Here is a 19,415-nt window from a genome sequence, read left to right as displayed (position 1 = left end):
TAATCACATGAAAAGGCAAAAATTTATATATATATATATATATTTTTTTTTTGTTTATTTTAACTATCGTATGTATATACGAGGAATACTCGTTTTTTATTTATTTTTTGTTTTCTTTTTTTTTCCTTTTTTTTTTTTTTTTTTTTTTTTTTTTTTTTTTTAAGCTTGAAGATACACTACGTCCAAACGTAAAATTGAAATACGATGGAGAACACTTCTTCGAGATTATAAAATTAAATAGAAATGAAATTGTCAATGAACGAAGCGTGATTATATTTGAAAAATTGATCAATTGATTTATATTTATGTAATAATAATCTAATAAATATTTCTCAACGGATTTTAATCGGATTTCAATCTTAATGAACCTTTTTAAAATGAACAAGAAGAAAACAATTACTACGATAACAATCAACCATCGTCGAATCGTAAGTATCTGATTATTTACTACAGAAAACGACTTGTGTTATATGATAAGCGTCAAAAAAAAAAAAAAAAAAAGAAAGAAAAAACTCAATGACATAATTGCTTTAACAATTCTTTGAGGCATACGATTTTTTAAAGAAAATAAAAATCCGAAGTTGTACAGTATTTTAACTATAATAATAATTACGTGACTCTTTAATATTTTACTTCAAATAAATTATCAAATCACGTGTGACCATAATTAAAATACTTCAATTTATCGAGATGGGATATAAATATAATCTCATCGTGTATTATAAAAAGTTAAGCAAAAGATCGAACAGTTTTAAATTCATCTAATTCGCAAAGATTGTAATAAAATTTGTAATAAATCTTGTAAAAAAAAATCATAAATGGAGGGAAAAAAATTTATTAAAAATTGTCCATTAATATGTTCCATTAACCCTCTGTGGGCCGAATTTTTGTTTTTAAATCCAAAAAAAAAAAATTAAATTAAGATTTATGCGCCATCTCGTGAAAAAAAGCTATAATTATTTGATAAAATCTCGATAAATTAAAATGTGACCTTAAAGTTATACGAGCCCATAGAGGATTAATAAATGAAAATAGAATATATAAAATATAAATTAAAATTAATAAATCATAAATGATTAAATTAAGTCTTATTAAATAATATTACGTTATACGTAATATAATTTAAATTGTATAATAATAAATTGAACTAGTCGGAATTAATGAGAAATAGGAGCGCAAATCTCTAAATATGTGTTTGTAAAGCCCGCGGATAAAAACAAGAACTACGTATAATTCGTTAATAAATATAAGAATGAAGAAAGACGCGTGTCATAGGCATACACTTTTGGATTGTCCTTTGATTGTTTACATATATATATGCTTTATATGTAGCCGATAATTCTTAAATTCTTCGATTAGTACAGTGTATATATAAACATATATATAATACATATTATGTCTGTGTTTATACTGTTTATACTGTATTTATACTCGGAGCATGTGTGTATGCTGGCTGTACTACTCGAAAAATGTGTGTGTGTGTGTGTGTGTATATATCGACAGCTTTTTGTTTTGTTGCTTATGGAAGACTAAAAATTCCGTAAATAATGAATGTCTACGTAATTGATGGGGGAACTTTTAATATATATACATATCCTAATGTTATCTCTCTCCCTCTCTCTCTCTCTCTCTCTCTCTTGGTCTCGCTGTATTTATTAAAAAATAAAATTGACTTACGTATACGTGTACGTGAGACGTGTAGACGAGTAGTTGCGTTGATATTACATACTGCATAGATCTTTTTCAATTCATAGGTGCTTCTTGAATATCTGAAAAATATTAGATTAATATTAACAAAGTTGATAATTGCCTACGTACATATATATATATATATGCGTATTTTCTGTATGTGTCGGTAAAAAAGATATCTATATGTAAAAAGATATATATATATATATATACACATACAACATATATGAAAATTGTATATAAGACGAAATTTAATTGAACGCAACGCTAATTAATGAAAGATTATTAATTAGAGCGTCATTAATAGACGAGAAAGAAGTATATTTCGATAGCGAGAGAACATACGAAGAAAATTTGAAACAAAAAGCGTCTCCCTCTCAATCCAATCCCATCATCACCCACGGAAATCGTCGAGACGCCAATTTTATTTTCGCAGATATCTTTTAAAGTAAACGATCCCACGACTATTGGAAATAATTCACGTATGGAAATCGTATTTTTGTCAATCGATTGATATATAAATTGAGGGTGCACGTTGGAAAAAAATATATTAATTACCTGTAATTAACGAGACGGCGAAGCTCCAGTGCTATCGGTAAGACAATGTAATTCAAAATGGCAGGTTCACCAACAGTAAGGAAATTAAGCGGACCTCGCGCATGCGCAGTACGCCATCTGTCCTGTGGACATACCCGCGAAAACTTATAATTTTTCAAATCATTGTACGAAAATATCGAAATATTAAAAATATGATATATAAACTTAAAAATCGTCAGAACGGATACTTTGTTGATCCAAACTATGAAAATTATTCATTGGAATTTGATGCTTATAAAAATAAAACTCAAAAAACATGAAAAAAAGAAATTTTGTAAGAAAAATGTCTTTAAGCGCGCATACGATTATTTTCCATGCAGATCAATTTTTTATTCTCGATTTTGTCAGAATTCGTTCAACAAAGTCAATTGAAGAAATCATTTATTTAAAAATCGATTGATATATTGGTTAAAAAATATATGTTAATAAGCTTCTTCATTACGATCTCCAACACGACACACGAATTCGAAAGAGCGTTGATTGGTTGCGTCGAAATGAGCGGGTACTTTTGATACGCATACGCAATGCATCATTTTACGTATATATGAATTAATTTATTAATATTTTTATCTATAATAAAAAAATAGCACACCACATAAAATCTAGAAACCAAAAAGCCATTAAAAATTTTATTAATTGGTAGCGTGAAATTAGATAAGTTTTTCTTACCTGCTAATTCGAATAAGTCTTTTCTATACACACACACACACACACACACATACACACTAGAGCTTGTCATCACACATCCGTAACTTTACAGTCAAAACTATATAAAAATAATTTTAAAATAAATAAATAATATTTCGATCTTAAAATTTATAAAAAAAAAAAAAAAAAAAAAATTATTAAATAAATATTTCCCCCTTAATTAAGATATTTTATAAATATTTTTACTATATAAAACCAGGAGTAATGGATGAACAGCCTTAATGAATATTTTGTATGAAAGTCTAATTTATTGGTCTCATTAACAATTAGTTCCATTATAATACAATTATTAAGATATTAAATTAGGTTTTTTTATTTTTGTTTTTCTTTTTTTTATTGCAAATACATATACCAAAAAATACAAAAAAAAGAAAAGACACATTTCATCCTGTTAGTATTAATTTTGCATCAGATTTATCTAATCAGTCAGAATAGAATTCACATAAAATTCGATGTCGAATACATACGCATTATTTCAAACAATTAACATATCAAAATGAATATTTCGAAATTTTTTTTTTTTTGAATATAAAATATACAAAATTTATAATAAAAGAATTATTCTTTCTTTTCTCTTAACATTAAATAACTTTTTATTATTAAAAATATAACAATTTATATATTTTTATACTGCTGTATTTTTTGGAACCTTTTTATGAAATCTGGCGTCGTCAAATATTAACTCTCGTTTTTTTGGTTCCTCTTTATCTGCTGTATTTAATTAATAAGGAAAATAACTTTTTCAAATATATTCTAATTATATATATAACTAATATTATTATTATATGAAAAATATGAATATATATATATACATATAAATAATATATGTATATATTCATATATATATATATATATATATTTTATTAAATATTTTATTAAAATATTAATATGAAAAGGATATTTGTGTAATAATTTAAAAATTCCAGTTCCTACTGGGACTGGGATACCCATTATAATGGATTCAGATACACCACAGATAATATCTTTTTGACCATAATAAGCTGCATCGAATAAATGGTCTGCTGTTTTTTCGAACTGAAAAAAAGGAAATATATATATATATATATAGTAATTAAAAAATTTATTTTAGTATTTAATATATAAAATATTTTACTTACTGATGCTAAATTTAAAACAGATTCTTTAATTTTTGCCAAACCTTGTCTCGTGATACCAAGTACTTCACCCCTACTTGTCATTAAATCTGCAACAAGCATTGCATGACGTCTGTCAATGCTCATACCGTGATTCTCCATTACTAATTTAATTTCATTCATAATCGTTGCTCTTGCTGCTTCAATACCAAGTGTTTTAAATACCTAAACACATCAATATAATAAATATAATTTATTTTTATATACTGTTCTATTTTAACAAATTTATCATTAGATGTCGCATACTTCAATCGTATTATTAGATGTAGTTTTGGTGCCTAAAACTCCAGTTGTTGCCATAACTTCTCTCATATTATCTCCTTCAACGAAGAATTTATATTTTGTTTTACCACCTGAATCGTCGTTATGTATTACTGCTCTAGATATCGATGGTAATCCCTAGATATTATTATCATACATATTTAAAGTAATATTCAAATAGAAATTCCTTATTATATATATATATGCATACATTATAATTACCTTAATTACAATATTAGGCACTATCTCTTTTAAATGTGTAAGAGCATAATTTAAACTAGTCTTTTGTTTATTAGGACTGATAGTGATAATAGAATCACTTCTTACAGTCACGAATTTTGGATTAAGTTTTAATTTCGAAGTACAAATACTGTAAAATTATCAATAATATTTTTTGTAAAATTATCAATAATATCAATAATACTTTGATATAATTATAAAAATTAATAATACTTACGAATAATGTATCGAATTGACGTCTACTTCTAATTTTAATAATTTTATTCTATCAATATCTAATTTAATCAAAAGGAAACAATCATCAGGCAAATATACTTCCTCGATGTATTGAGTTACTTCTCCCAATGTTGTTTTCTCTATTCTACCTTTCACACGCCTTGCGAATTCAGGATCGGTATCATTTTCCTATTAATACACAAATACACATAAACGATTGTAATAATAATATTGACGTGATTAAAAAAAAAAAAAAAAAGGAATACTTACCAAAGCTGCTGTAATAATAGGAGTACTAATTCTTGGATTTGCATTTATAATCTCTTTAATACGTGGTACACCTTGTGTAATATTCATTGATGCTACACCAGCAAAATGGAAAGTTTTTAATGTTAACTGTGTTCCCGGTTCTCCGATACTTTGTGCCGCAAGTGCACCCACCGCTGTACCCGGTTCTATTTTAGCTCTCATATATTTTTCTTTACAAGTATGAATAAATTCGACTAATTGTGATACAGTAAGACGTTCGAGATGCGACAATACAGGTGAATTTGTTTTAATATTTTGCCGATAACGTGCTATTTTACGTGCAACTGATTTCAGGAATGTTCTATATAAAATATAATTTTATATAATAATATATTGTTAAATATAATTGTTAAATAATATTATCATAATATTTCTTACGCTAATTCTTGTTTAAATTCGTCACTGAGACACTCGTACTCTTCGGAATTTAACAATTCATTCGTAGCTTTAATCACGCTAGGACCATCCAATGGTTCCTCCTCTTTATACGGGGATTTAGCTTGTACATGATCAAGAACCCTTTTATAATCCACTGGACAATCCTTTCCTATGAAAGTTCAAATATACAAAAGTCTCTTGATCGTTTCATTGATATTACTAAAAACAATTATTTTTTTTTTTTTTTTTTTTTTTTTTTTTTTTTTTTTTTTTTACCTTCCATATATGTTGGATCCAATGCATCGCCACCATAAATTTCTTGCACTATATCTCCTACTGCATTTCGTACTGTCATATCATAATGAAGGCACAAGTCTTCTAAACTCTTGACTAATCTTCTTTGCATATATCCTGTTTCTGCAGTTTTAACAGCTGTATCTACAAGACCTTCTCTTCCACCCATTGTATGGAAAAAGAATTCAGTAGGAGTAAGACCAGAGTAGAATGAATTTTCTACAAAACCTTTGGCTGCTGGAATTTTTGAACGTCTTTCAAAATGAGGCAATGCTCGATCTTCAAAACCATTTGGAACTCTATGACCGCTAATAGCTTGTTGACCGACACAAGCTACAAAATTTAATAATAATAAAATATAATAATATTTTATATTATATAATAACTTCGTTATGAGAATTATTTTTATAAAAGCTTACCTATCATTTGTGAGATATTAATAAAACTACCCTTACTGCCAGATAATGCCATAATTAATGGGCTATTACTGGGATGAAGTTCTTTTAAACAGGATTTACCAGCATGATCACGTATAACAGAAAGTTCTTTCAATATCATTGCCTCCAAAGTTTCTTCTTCTGTACAACCAGGTTGACAAGCTAAACGTCCTTCTTCCATACGTTGAATATATTCTGTACATTTAGAATAACTGAGAAAAAAAAAAAAGAAAGAAAAAAGAAAAGAAAAATTATATTATTTATGATGAATAATTATTCTCTGAATTTTCAATTTTCATAGAAATCTAAAATTACCCAGCATTTAAAAGTTCTTGTTTAGCTCTGAGAAGACCTTGACCTGGTGTAACATCTCCAATACCAATAGAGAAGCCTCTATTCATAAGAAAATAACTTGCTATTCTAGCCAATCTCCACATTGCTGTTGCGGCAATATCTTCACCCCAATCACGAAAGAGGATGTAAAAGATATTTTGTTTTGAACCAGATCCTAATGTTGATTTATCCATGGAACCTGCTAATAGCTGTGAGTTGCGAATAATAACATCTGCAATATATTACTTCATTTATATAATAGATTGTATTTTATTAATAATAGAAAATAAAAAATATTTATATAAGTCTTACATGAATCATTGATACATAATTCTTCGTTACTAGTATAAGCTCTACCCTTTGTCTTTAAATTTGCTTTCACTGGACAGGCTTCATTTGGCCGCATAATCAAACTAAAAATCTGTTTGCCTGTCCATAATTGTAATGGTTTCAAAATTGTTGGTTTAGGAAAATCTATATTCATATTAGCATCTGAACCTGCTAATAGACAACTTGCCAATTGAGATGCTTGTGATTTATTTAAAAACATATCTTTTTGCGTTAAAAGATATCCACCGGTAATAAAATCCTGTGTTGCCGCTATTAATAATTCTCCATTGCGAGGTGTGACCAAATTAGATTTATTCTAATTAATATAATAATTATTAATTATAACATATTGATCAAATACTTTCTATTAGCTTATTCAATTAATTAATTAATTATTAATATATCTACATTACCCCCATTAATATCAAAGCTTCCGCTCTTGCTTCTTCTGTTTGAGGTAAATGGAGATTCATTTCATCGCCATCAAAATCTGCATTATAAGGAGTGCAAACACACTCATTGAATCTGAATGTTCTGTGGTCTAATACTTTTGCTTTATGTGCCATTATACTTAATTTGTGTAATGAAGGTTGCCGATTGAATAAAACTACATCATCATCCCTAAGATGTCTCTCGACAATATCACCAAACTAAAATTTATATAAGTAGTAAATAAATTAACTCGTAAAATATGACGAACTATAATTATTAAAATAAAGTTAGATTATTACTTGTAGATCTTGAGCTATCTTTTGACGATTACCATAACGAAGGAACTTTCTAAATTGGGTCTTTCCCTGTTGTACGAAATTTGCACCGGGATGTACATCAGGGCCATTTTTAACTAACTTACGCATTAATTCCATATTTGATGGATTAACTCTCTCTGGATATGTTAATATTTTTGCAACATGAATAGGTACACCAACCTACAAATATTCAATTATTATAAAAAGATTATTACAGTAAAATTTAATTTTAATTAATTTTAATTTATAAAATCAATTTCAAGTTGTTCATGTGAAACAAAACTTACTTGTTCTATTCTAAGATTAGGATCTGGTGAGATCACAGTACGACTAGAAAAATCCACACGTTTTCCAGATAAATTACCTCGGAAACGTCCCTGTTTTCCTTTTAATCTTTGAACCAATCCTCTGCCAGATTTTTTTGGCTATAATATACATATCACAATAATTATTAATCTGTCTAATGTTGATTTAATTTTAACAATAATACTCACTTGCATATTCAATGGTATTCCTGACATTTCACTATTAATATAAAGAGCACAATGTAATTGTAAAAATTCCCAATCCTCATTATACATTTGCACTTTGGCACCACTTTGTCTATGTTTTTGAATAACATCATTAATAAAAACAATTTCTGATAATTTCATAGTAAGGTGATCTTCGTTTGTGCCTGCTTTTAAATCTGATACAACACTTGGTCTAATGCAAATTGGTGGTACGGGTATTCTTGTTAATATCAAATCTTTTGGTAAAGCATATTCATAATTCATCAATAAAAGAGGAATATCATTCGCTGGTATTCTTTCCAAAATACCTTGAACCTATAATTAAATTATTATTTCAAAAAATTTATATTCTTTGATAAGTTTCATTGAAAGATCATCGTAAGATCTTACCTCTAAAGGATTTAATACATTAACAATACCATTTTGAAGTATCCCATCTAATTCTTTATTATTTTCAATTACATTGCTGTACTCTGATAATTTGTCTTGAACAATAGCATCAGCTTTTTTCTTTGTTCTATATTTCTCATGGACTATTTTAAGTAATCCAGCTTTTTTTACAGTTCCATTAAGTTCCCCACAATTTTGACAAGTTGTAGTCTTTTTAGCTTTCTCTAAAATTTGTTTTCTTAATGCTTTACGTGTGAGATATCCTAAATTGGGATTGAGTACTTTGGACAAATATCGTTTTTTATCCGTTACAGACAACATTACGTGGGAACATTTCTATGAATTAAAAGTATACATTATAAGTCATATATAAATATTATTAAAATTATATCGTTATAGCAAAAAAAAATCATTTATTTATATATTACCTTACAAATACTTTGAAGAATCCCAATAATAGCCCTAAAATAGCCAACATGAAAAACTGGTAACTCTAAATCGATGTATCCAAAGTGACCAATACATTCATTCAAAGATTTACCGCATGATCCACAATTATTTGCATTAGAACAAGTACCCTACAAAATGATAATAGATATTAATAACTTGATAGTATAATGTATCATAACTTTTATATATTATGAATATAACCTTTAATTTTTACATACCATGCGTTTGTCAAGAACACCATATTGCACAGGAGTATGTTGACTATCTTGACTGTATAAATTTTTAGCAACAACATGGATATGAGCCTGTCGTTCCATGTTATAACGACTATCCACCCCAAAAGATACATGTGATCTAATAAAATAATAAAAGAATTAAATGTCATTTGCTTATCAAACTATTATACAATAACATATCTAGTAATATAAATATATAGATATAAATATTATAAATATATATATACATATATTTATATATACAATAATAATAATAAAAATCTACGTATGTTAATGACAAAAAGATTTGATAAATTATTATACATACATTTTTCGGGCGACATCAGTTTCTCTAAATTGTTCTTTCACCATTTTTTATGAATAATATTTGTAATAAATAATATAATATTGTTGATAACGTTGGTAAAGTCTATATATATATATATTGAGAAATAATATTATTAAAATAAAAAATTATTTTAGATCACACGTGCTAACCACATCGATCGTTCGAAGGAAAGATAACTAATGAAACATGACCGGTTTGTTTACGTTCCTTCATACCTATACTTGTCCAATTTGTAACACGCATAAATGTATATATGAATTTTAAGATATTAATAATTTAAAAAAAAAAAAAAAACAAAAAGAGAATTTAATCAAAACAATTTAATAAACAATTTAATAAATAATTTTCGACCTTAACATTTTTATAATTTTATTAAGAAAATGAAAATTACATTAATGCCGTTCGCTACCCCCTCCTTTTATATTGGTTTACGCCAATAGAAAATACAATTACAATATTTATCTAATTTTAAGGAAAAAGATTTTATTTCAAAGATAAAGATTTACGCGAGAAGTTGGCTTTTTCAAATTTGAAAAAAATCTATCTTTTATTTATAAATTATTTTCGAAGAAAAAAAAAGGACACCATTTTTTTGGCGTCGATTGAATTTTTCAAAGAAAATGAAGTTTTCTTAAAAATTGAAAAAAACAAAAAGAAAAAACAACTCCTCGTTTAAAATTTTGTCTTTAAATTGGAAATCTCGTTCGTTAAAATCATTTAAGAATTACATTTGAATTAATTATTGGCGTAAAATTTGTTTTCAACAATTTTAATGAATACTAAATTTTGTACAGTAGCGCTCCTTCAAATCTGCGGTGAAAAGGACGAAGCTTTTGCTATCATGAAACATATCTGACTTCAGCGACAGGTATGGAGGAAATGTAAACTACAGGTTTTTACTTACAGGCGTGATAGGTTAACATTATCCTCCTGCCGTGCGTTTATCGCATCGGTGGATAAATTTGTGTTGGTTAGACCATTGTATGCGTAACTTAACAATTGGTTTAGTATAGGGTAAAAGTATTGGTTTAGTGAACTGAGAGAACTCACACTTTTCAGTCTCTCGTATTTATATCTTTCTTTGATGGTGGCATATATCTAAAGTAGTGATCCGTGCTAAATAGAACACAGCGCCGGTACGCATTTGTTTTACAATTCATAAAGAATAAATATTAATTAATATATATTATAATGAACGTTATATAAATTTGTGACAAAAACAAACACAAAATATAATTTTATCGATTATTTTGGCAAAAATAATAATTGAATAAATTAATACTTATTATATATATATGTACATATATATATATATATATATATATATATATATATATACATATATATATTATTTTAATAAAAATCAAAATATAACTTCACTTCCATATTACCTATGAGATAGAACTTTCAGACTTTTTTACTCGAAGCAAGGGGCAAGGGGAGGGTGAAGAATAGCAATATAGCACTTTTAAAAAACCAAAACAGCATTTTTGAGACGATTTTTTTTTCTTTTTCCTCCGAAGAAAATAAAACTTTGCGAAAAATTCGTAAAAGTCGATAATTCCTTTGACTTTATTTATCGTAATCAGTCAAGAATTAAGTTTGAATTTATTGTTGAAATGGTTGGTGTAAACCATTATAAAAACAGAGATGATGAATAGCCTTAACGTTTGCAATATTCAACGTTCGAAGTTTAATATACAATAATCATCAAGATTAGAATATTGTTTATGTTTATATAAATTTTATGAAAATATACGAGTACATTAGTTATTTGCAAAATTATATTTTCATTAATTATAACAAAATTATACGTCGATCATATATCTAAATAAAATGATTTGTAATTAACGATAAATTACGACTAATATCCCGCCAATGTTTCTCTTATTGGCCTTCGAGTATATATGATAAGCCAATAGTCGTCGCGTTTTAAGGCTGTTCATTGTATCTCGCTCGAATCGTATGTAACATCAATAAATTTTTTATAACATTCAGTAATCTTCAAACATTAAATAGACTTTATTAAATAGAAAATATATTAAATTTATAAAATAAAAATTCAATAATTTTATAATTAATATCGTTTAACGATTCTACAAAATAATATTATTACTTATTGATAATATTATTTATATTATTTATATGATTTTTTTTGTATGGAAATTTGAAGCGTTAAAAAAAAATTAAGAACGTTCACTTTAGATTCTCTAGAACGATATAATGTTATATAAATAAATGAATAAAAAAGAAAGAAAAAAAAAAAATCATGAAAAATGCTTAATGATCAATGAAAAATATTTTTAACGTCTTGTATATATATATATATATATATACAAGACGTTAAAAATATTTTATATATATATATATATTATATATATATATATATATATAAGTATACATCAGTCGTCCGCCATATTGTCGGAAAAATTCTTATTTGTTGATTGACTTGCGAAGCAAGCGATAGATTATAAATGAAAGAAAAAAGGTAATAGGATGAGTCGTACCATTGAGATCAATGAGCTTACTTCACGGAAATGATTCATTTCATTTATATTTAGCTTCGTTAAATGTCATAGGTTTTTGTATATTATATTTGAAAAGGAAGGAAAAAGAGAGAAAAGAAAAAAAAAAAAAGAAGAAGTGAAATATATAAGAGACAGACAAAAAGAAGATTATTAATCTTTTAAACGTTTTAAACGTTTTTAAAAAAATTAATTAATTTTTAATAAAAAAAAACACCGACATAATTATATATTTAAAATACATTATATTCATTTTCATATTTTCTTCGTATTTTCGAACATCCCGCTTAAAGGATTTTCCAAAAGTTAATATGGCGACTTGACGATGAGAACCTAAGCAGAAGTTCATACTTACAACAGAGTCAAAAGGATAACATGTACCACCGAAGAATGAACTTCCTTACGTCGTATTATTATTTTAAATATTGACATAATAATTCAAGTGAACTGATATGAAACGATTTGTCGGACTTATCGTATGTCAACAACCTCGGAACATATATAAGTATTTTTTGTGATTAAAAAAGAAATACGGAAAATCGAGATATAAGCATTATTTTGAAGACTTTAAGATACGTTTTCGTGGCCTGAAGAAGAATGTCTCAAGAGGACGACGTAGGATTTTTATATAAAACAATGAGTAAGTACACACACACAAAAAAAAAAAAACAAAGAATCGTATAGAAAAAAAAATCCACGATTATTTCTCTATTAAATAGTTTTATATTATTTTCATTTAATATTTCATTAAATGATTAATATTACGAAATGAAGAACGATTGGTTAATGATATTGTTATACATTTTTATACGAATAAATGATTTCTAACTTTTGTACCGTAGTATACAGAAATAAATACATATTATGAAGTATTAATTTTGTGATGAAAACATATATATTTTCAATGATAAATTATTCTATAACGAACGATAAATTTTATATGCATATATAACCATTAGCATGATTTATACGTGTTATAATGACACTAAACGAAAAACAATTTGTTATCTTTACTTTGATTATATTTCAACGAAAAATTATTTTCCTTATTATTAATGAATGTAAATTTTACTTATGTATTCTTTTTCTACTTTTTTTTTCTTTTTTTCTTTTTTTCTTTTTTTCTTTTTTTTTCTTTTTTTTCTTTTTTTCTTTATTATTTTTATTTTTATTTTTTTCTTTTTTTTCCTTCTTTTTTTTTTCTTTTTCTTTTTTCTTTTTCTTTTTTTTTTCTTTTTCTTTTTCTTTTTCTTTTTCTTTTCTTTAACAAAGTACTCGAGTCTTGTGTAAATAAGATTGGAAAGTAACAGTGAACTCTTATGTAAAAAAAAAAAAATGTATGAATGAATAGATCAAGTTGTTTTGATCGATTTCATAGCACTTGTTTGGTGTGTTATATATATATATATATATATATATATATATATATATATATATATACATAATACGTCTAACAATTACTTTTAAAATTAATTTAACGCAATATACCGATGACACAACACATATTGCATTTGTACAGAGAGAGAGAGAGAGAGAGAGAGAGAGAGAGAGAGAGAGAGAAAGAGAGAGTGAGAGAGAGAAATAATTTCACATAGTGACGGGTAGGAGTCCTATAGAGAACGATATAGCATTTAAGCATACAATCGACTGTAATTGTAATTAAAAGATAAATCGTAAAAAAAAAAAAAGAAAAAAAGAAAAATAATAATATAAATGTTGTAGTCAATATTAATACGAATTAATTGTATTTTGTATAGAACATTAAGAAATCGGAATTAAGATACAATGAACAGTTCTTGTATGTATTCTTCTTTTTTAATAAGTAACGAACATAACCTTTGTATCTTTCCTTTGACGTTTTTACTACCACTTTATTAACTTGTATTAAGCGTGTTATTGGATTTTAAATGTTTATTTTTCTTATATATACGTATATATATATATATGTTATATAAAATAATTAATTATTGTCTTTATATAAAATCTATTTTTTAAATAACCCTTATACGTTTTTGTATATGGAGAGAAATAATAAACTGTTATTATTTTACAGTTGAGAGAGATCCAAAGAAAAGAAGAGTAAAGCCTATTAGATCTGCACAACAATCATTACTTGATTTTGATTTAGGTGAAAGCTCTGATGATAGTGATTTTAGAATTGAAGATCATTGTGAAGAATCTGATGATGACTCAGTAGATTCTAATGATATCGGGAAAGGTTGATTAATTAACTTAAAAATTAATTCGTTTCTTTCATTGATTGTTAGTGAGAGTATTAAAATGTAAATTTTGTTTTTTTTTTTTTTTTTTTTTTTTTTTTTTTTTTTTTTTTTTTTTTTGTTTTTAAGAAGAAGAAGATGGATCAGAAGAATCAGATGATTCTTTAGTTGATCCATTGTTAAGTACAAAAGAGAACACTGGTCTGACTGTAGGAGACGTCATAGAACAAGCTCGTCAACAAGCAATTAAAGGTGGACCATTAGATGAAAAATTGAACAAAATGCTTATTTGTTGTGGCTGTCTTGGTGATAGAAGTGATGATATTAATGAAATTGTTGAATGTGATGGATGTGGAGTCAGTGTCCATGAAGGTAAATTTTTAGTACATTCTTTTTTTTCTTTCCTTTCTTTTTTTTTCTTTTTCTTTTTTTTTTTTTTCTTTTTTTCTTTTTGATAAAAGTATATGCCTTGTGAAAAATTCAGCATATAAATATAAAGAAATACTTTCTTGTTAGTTTCTTGTATACATGTTTATAAGAGCCAATTAATATATTACAATAGATTATAATCAATAATCAATATATTACAGGATGTTATGGCGTATCAGACGTAGAGAGTTTTTCCAGTACTGATTCTTTGTGTCAATCAGCCCCATGGTTTTGTGAAGCATGTAGTGCAGGCATTGAAGATCCATCATGTGAACTTTGCCCTAATAAAGGTGGAATTTTTAAAGAAACCGATGTAGGAAAATGGGTTCATTTAGTTTGTGCTCTCTACGTACCTGGTGTAGCTTTTGGAGAGGTAAATTACTTATAATTTAGAAAGAAAATTTATAACTGTATATATTTATATACATTATATAATTATATATTTATCTTAGGTGGATCGGCTATCAAGTGTAACGCTTTTCGAAATGGCATATAGCAAATGGGGTGCAAAGCAATGCTCTTTATGTGAAGATGCGCGTTTTGCTCGTACCGGTGTTTGCATTGAATGTGATGCTGGAATGTGTCACACATACTTTCATGTTACTTGGTAAGATATATTTTACACGTTAGAGTAATATCACATTAGTAATATCTATATTTATATTATTAGTATGGAATCTTAACAAGTATAATGTTTGTTTCCAGTGCTCAACGGGAAGGTTTATTATCGGAAGCACATAGTGAAGAAGTGGATCAAGCTGATCCATTTTATGCACATTGCAAATTACATTCTGATAAACTTCTTGTTCGTAGACGCAGACGCAATTGGTTAGCATTGCAATTACGTGCTCAATATCGACAACAACTTTTAAAGCAACCAAATCATTTGGATACAGAGGAACAGCGCAGAATTCAAAGAAAATTAGCGAAGCACAGACATAAATATCTAGCCCATAAAGCATCTCGTCCACCTCCTTGGGGTATACTATAAACATATTAAATCATTGTAATATTTCTTAATATTAATAACAATCATTATTTTCAGTACCGACTCAAAAGATGCCTCGTCTTTTAACAACATCTGCATCTGCATGTCGTCAATTGGCAAAAAAAGCTGAACTAATGGGCGTTGATACAGCAGCATTAGAAGCACAGGAGGCACAACTTGTAGCGTTAGTGGATGTAAGAAAAAAATGGCATATTCCTCCAGCCTTCAGTGTGGAGTTCATAGGATATTATTTGGATCGCAATTTACGTGTTACATCAATGAAAAGAAGATTGCAGGAGCTACTTGATATTAATTCACAATTGTTAAATGAACAACAAAGATTAGATAGAAAATACGATGAAGTGATGAAGGACAATGAAGAACAAATTAGGGTAAACGTTACGTTAAAAGAAAAAATTGATATGTATCATCAAATGCTAAGAAATAGTGGCTATGTTAAACCATTGCCTCTAATAGCAGATTTAGCCAAACCAAGAATTGCGCCTACACTTGGTAAATGATTTTTAAATATGAAATTAATGGAAAATTATTAAAATACAAATTGGAGAAAAAAATAATCTGCTTTTATTTAAGGTACGGGATTAGGAGTACCAACTGCAGCTGCATTAAAAATGGGTGTTGGTTTTCCGCTACCGGTGGGAAAAGGAGCAGAAGGTATACGCGAAGGTAGAGTACTGAGTAGTCAAGCCCATGATCAAAATCATAAAAGTGAATTGACTTTGAGACACCAATGTGGCATATGTAGAAGATCTACTAATCAACATCTTCTTGCAAAATGTGATACATGTCATCTTCATTACCATTTGTCGTGTTTAAGTCCTCCTTTATCTCGTATGCCTAAAAAAACCAAACTTATGGGATGGTATGTCTATAATTATAAAGTAAATATTATATACTTAATGAAACGTTCTATTATTTATGATTTTATTAAAACAGGCAGTGTTCCGAGTGCGATAAAGAATCTTCTGGATCGGAGGTTGAACGTGTAGATACGTCGGCTCCTCGTAAATTAAGGCATTGTAAGGATGATTCTAATTTAACGTCTACGCCACCTCAAGAGATCCAAGCACCTATGACACCGACTACACCAACAACATCAAAAAATGCATCTACACCGCTTAACAATGTGACGAATGTTACTGTTCCTGATACACCCACAACACCAAAGGTATTATTTATTTTAAAATAATATTGATTTAAATTGATTTTAATACATTATTATTTATTATTTTGACGTTCTATTAAACTTATTGAAACTAATTTACAGTTAACTATAAAACCTATGTGCCCGCAACCTTCAGTAACAGAACAAATTCAATTAGCTGAATCGACACATAATCAACAATGTACTAATAATATTACTATAACAACAAGAGAAGGATCCCCTGAATATATGGTGGCTTCAGCGGATGGTACAGAATCTGTTTCACAAAGAAGTGCAAAAAAAAGGCGAAGGTATATTTTGTTTTGGATAATTATTTTACAAATTTTATATAATATGAAATATCATGATTTATTATTATTATTATTATTATTATTATTATTATTATTATTATTATTATTATTATTATTATTATTAGAGAAAAGCATAAGAGGTATACCCCTGATCCAATTACTGGCGTAAAACAAAGGAAACGAAAACATAAAAGAAAAAGCCTTGATATTGAAAATCCAGATTTACAAGCACAACCAGAAGTTCATAGACGAATTACTATAAAAGTATACTAATTTATTATCTCTATAATAATATTATGTTTCTATTAAGTAATTAAATACTTTTATTAATATATATATATATAATTTCTTTCTTTCTTTTTTCTTTTTTGATAAAGATAAAACCAATTCCACGACCGGACGGAGATGTAGCTTCAAAATCTAGCCCGCAAATGTTTGTTGCCACATCAACAAGTACAGAAATTACACCACCGCCGCCAACGCTTAAACTTTTACCACCACCGCTTCCACCACCTACCACAAATGTTGTTACAATGAATACATCTAGTAATAGTAACGTCAATAATAATACAAGATTACAAACTGGAAATGTAAAGAGAGGAAAAGACGCGGATCTTCTTACACAGTGTAATGTTTGTGATACACCTGGTACCAGTCAAAATCTTGTAATGTTAGTAATCGTATTAAAAATCCACAGTATTTTATTATTATTATTATTATATTTAATATTATAGTATAAATTATTGTTTGCATATATAATCGAATATTTTCTATACTTATTTTTATTGTTTGTAAAATACTATGTACTTTGTAGGTGCGATGAATGCAAAAAATGCTATCACTTCACGTGTTTAGACCCTCCAGTGAAAAAATCTCCTAAAAGAAGAGGCTATTCTTGGCATTGTGCTGACTGCGATCCTAGTGTAAGTTAGTTTTTTCTTATCATCCGATCAGTGATGTTTTCGGACACAGAAGTGAGATATTTCTCTAATGAAGCGAGCTGATATGACTAATTATTATGCTCAACAGCCATACAGATTATTATTATTATCTGTTTTTATTTTCGATAATGATGTACAAAAGAGCTTTAAAAAAAAAAAAAAAAAAAAAAAAAAAAAAAGAGAGAAAAAAAACAAACAAACAAAACAAAATGATATAAACAAATACTTTTGGCGTTGAGTTAAATTATGCACAAGTAAGTAGATTTTAAATAATTAAGTAAAATTGGCTTACTGTATTATTAGAGTTAACAATTTTTTACAAAAAGTAATTACATTTTCATGAAGCAAATGTATGATATCTAATGAAAAAGATATATTTTTTCATACATTGCTTTGGAAAATAAAAATTTCGTTAATATTATTATGTTTGAAAAACGATTTCTTCTTACGCATATAATCTCGTTTTTAATGTATATTTTCAGTATCACAAGAAATCTAAATAGTATGTTGTATACTTAGATTTAAATATATTGCAATACTCTCATCTATGTTCTAAAACTGTCACTGGATGCAGACAATTTAAATAAATATAACAAATTCATATTAGTAAACGTATTTCTTTAATTTCAGGCCTCTGAGTCAGAGACTTAATATCACCCATTTTACGTCTGCAGCCATAGTACTGCATTCACTTATTCAAAGGCAATGTCATTTATCTCTCAGTGTCATTATAATTTTGTAAAATAAAAAAGAAAAACAAAAATAAAATTAAAAAATAAATAAATAAGAGAAAATAAATATAAAAATATAAATAATAAATACAAAGTTAGTATAAAAAGAAAAGTGTAGAAATATTTCAAAATAATAATTCAAATTCCAACTTTTTTCTATTAATGCTGGATATATAATGAATCATATTGTAAATACAAAACAATAATGTTTCTCTTCTTTGTAAAAATTATATATTTTTTCGTCATAATTAATCGTTCTTAAATTCTTTCTTTGCTTATTAAAATCGTGCAGATATATACATATATATGTACATATATATATATATATACACACACATACATATATTATACATCATATATATATATACATATGTATATATAGATACATATATACATATATATGTACATATATACATACATATGTACATATATACATATATACATTTGTCGTTTACGCATAATATTTGTTTTCATTATCGATGCATTCTTTCCTTC

At 27.0% G+C, this 19,415-nt stretch overlaps 2 protein-coding genes across 6 annotated transcripts; one reads left to right on the top strand and one right to left on the bottom strand.

Moving 5' to 3' along the window:
• Positions 1-3,224: 3,224 nt before the first annotated feature.
• LOC124955341 (DNA-directed RNA polymerase III subunit RPC1) lies at positions 3,225-10,624 on the bottom strand. Of its 2 annotated transcripts, XM_047509629.1 has the most exons (21): positions 10,516-10,624; positions 9,591-9,692; positions 9,266-9,401; positions 9,026-9,175; positions 8,598-8,933; positions 8,190-8,522; positions 7,983-8,120; positions 7,678-7,875; positions 7,360-7,596; positions 6,929-7,262; positions 6,599-6,848; positions 6,266-6,495; positions 5,829-6,179; positions 5,553-5,721; positions 5,136-5,475; positions 4,867-5,054; positions 4,632-4,779; positions 4,395-4,547; positions 4,113-4,313; positions 3,896-4,029; positions 3,225-3,707 (listed from the first exon to the last, which is right to left on the bottom strand). In XM_047509629.1, exons 2-21 carry the CDS (start codon positions 9,632-9,634, stop codon positions 3,620-3,622), a joined length of 4,158 nt encoding a protein of 1,385 aa, XP_047365585.1. In that variant the 5' UTR covers positions 9,635-9,692; positions 10,516-10,624; the 3' UTR covers positions 3,225-3,619. The 2 variants fall into 2 exon arrangements, with proteins under 2 accessions (XP_047365585.1, XP_047365586.1); XM_047509630.1 differs by lacking the exons at positions 9,026-9,175; positions 9,266-9,401; positions 9,591-9,692; positions 10,516-10,624 and having other exon boundaries at positions 8,627-8,781.
• On the top strand, positions 10,558-19,036 carry LOC124955342 (PHD finger protein 14). 4 transcript variants are annotated; one of them, XM_047509632.1, is made up of 15 exons: positions 10,567-10,747; positions 12,430-12,776; positions 14,190-14,354; positions 14,488-14,727; positions 14,946-15,157; positions 15,237-15,391; positions 15,490-15,764; positions 15,830-16,285; positions 16,367-16,655; positions 16,730-16,961; positions 17,061-17,248; positions 17,374-17,512; positions 17,626-17,918; positions 18,063-18,171; positions 18,820-19,036. In XM_047509632.1, the coding sequence occupies exons 2-15, from the start codon at positions 12,734-12,736 to the stop codon at positions 18,838-18,840; spliced, it is 2,817 nt and encodes a 938-aa protein (XP_047365588.1). In that variant the 5' UTR covers positions 10,567-10,747; positions 12,430-12,733; the 3' UTR covers positions 18,841-19,036. The 4 variants fall into 4 exon arrangements, with proteins under 4 accessions (XP_047365590.1, XP_047365588.1, XP_047365587.1 ...); XM_047509631.1 differs by having other exon boundaries at positions 10,568-10,747; positions 14,485-14,727; positions 18,820-19,035; XM_047509633.1 differs by lacking the exons at positions 10,567-10,747; positions 12,430-12,776 and adding an exon at positions 13,687-13,934 and having other exon boundaries at positions 14,485-14,727; positions 18,820-19,035.
• Positions 19,037-19,415: the final 379 nt, after the last annotated feature.

This window comes from Vespa velutina, chromosome 18 (genome assembly GCF_912470025.1).
Source record: "Vespa velutina chromosome 18, iVesVel2.1, whole genome shotgun sequence".
In the NCBI taxonomy this organism is placed as follows: Eukaryota; Metazoa; Arthropoda; class Insecta; order Hymenoptera; family Vespidae; genus Vespa; species Vespa velutina.
The sequence above is the reverse complement of the archived record's forward strand: the minus strand, read 5'-3'. Positions and strand labels throughout refer to the sequence as shown.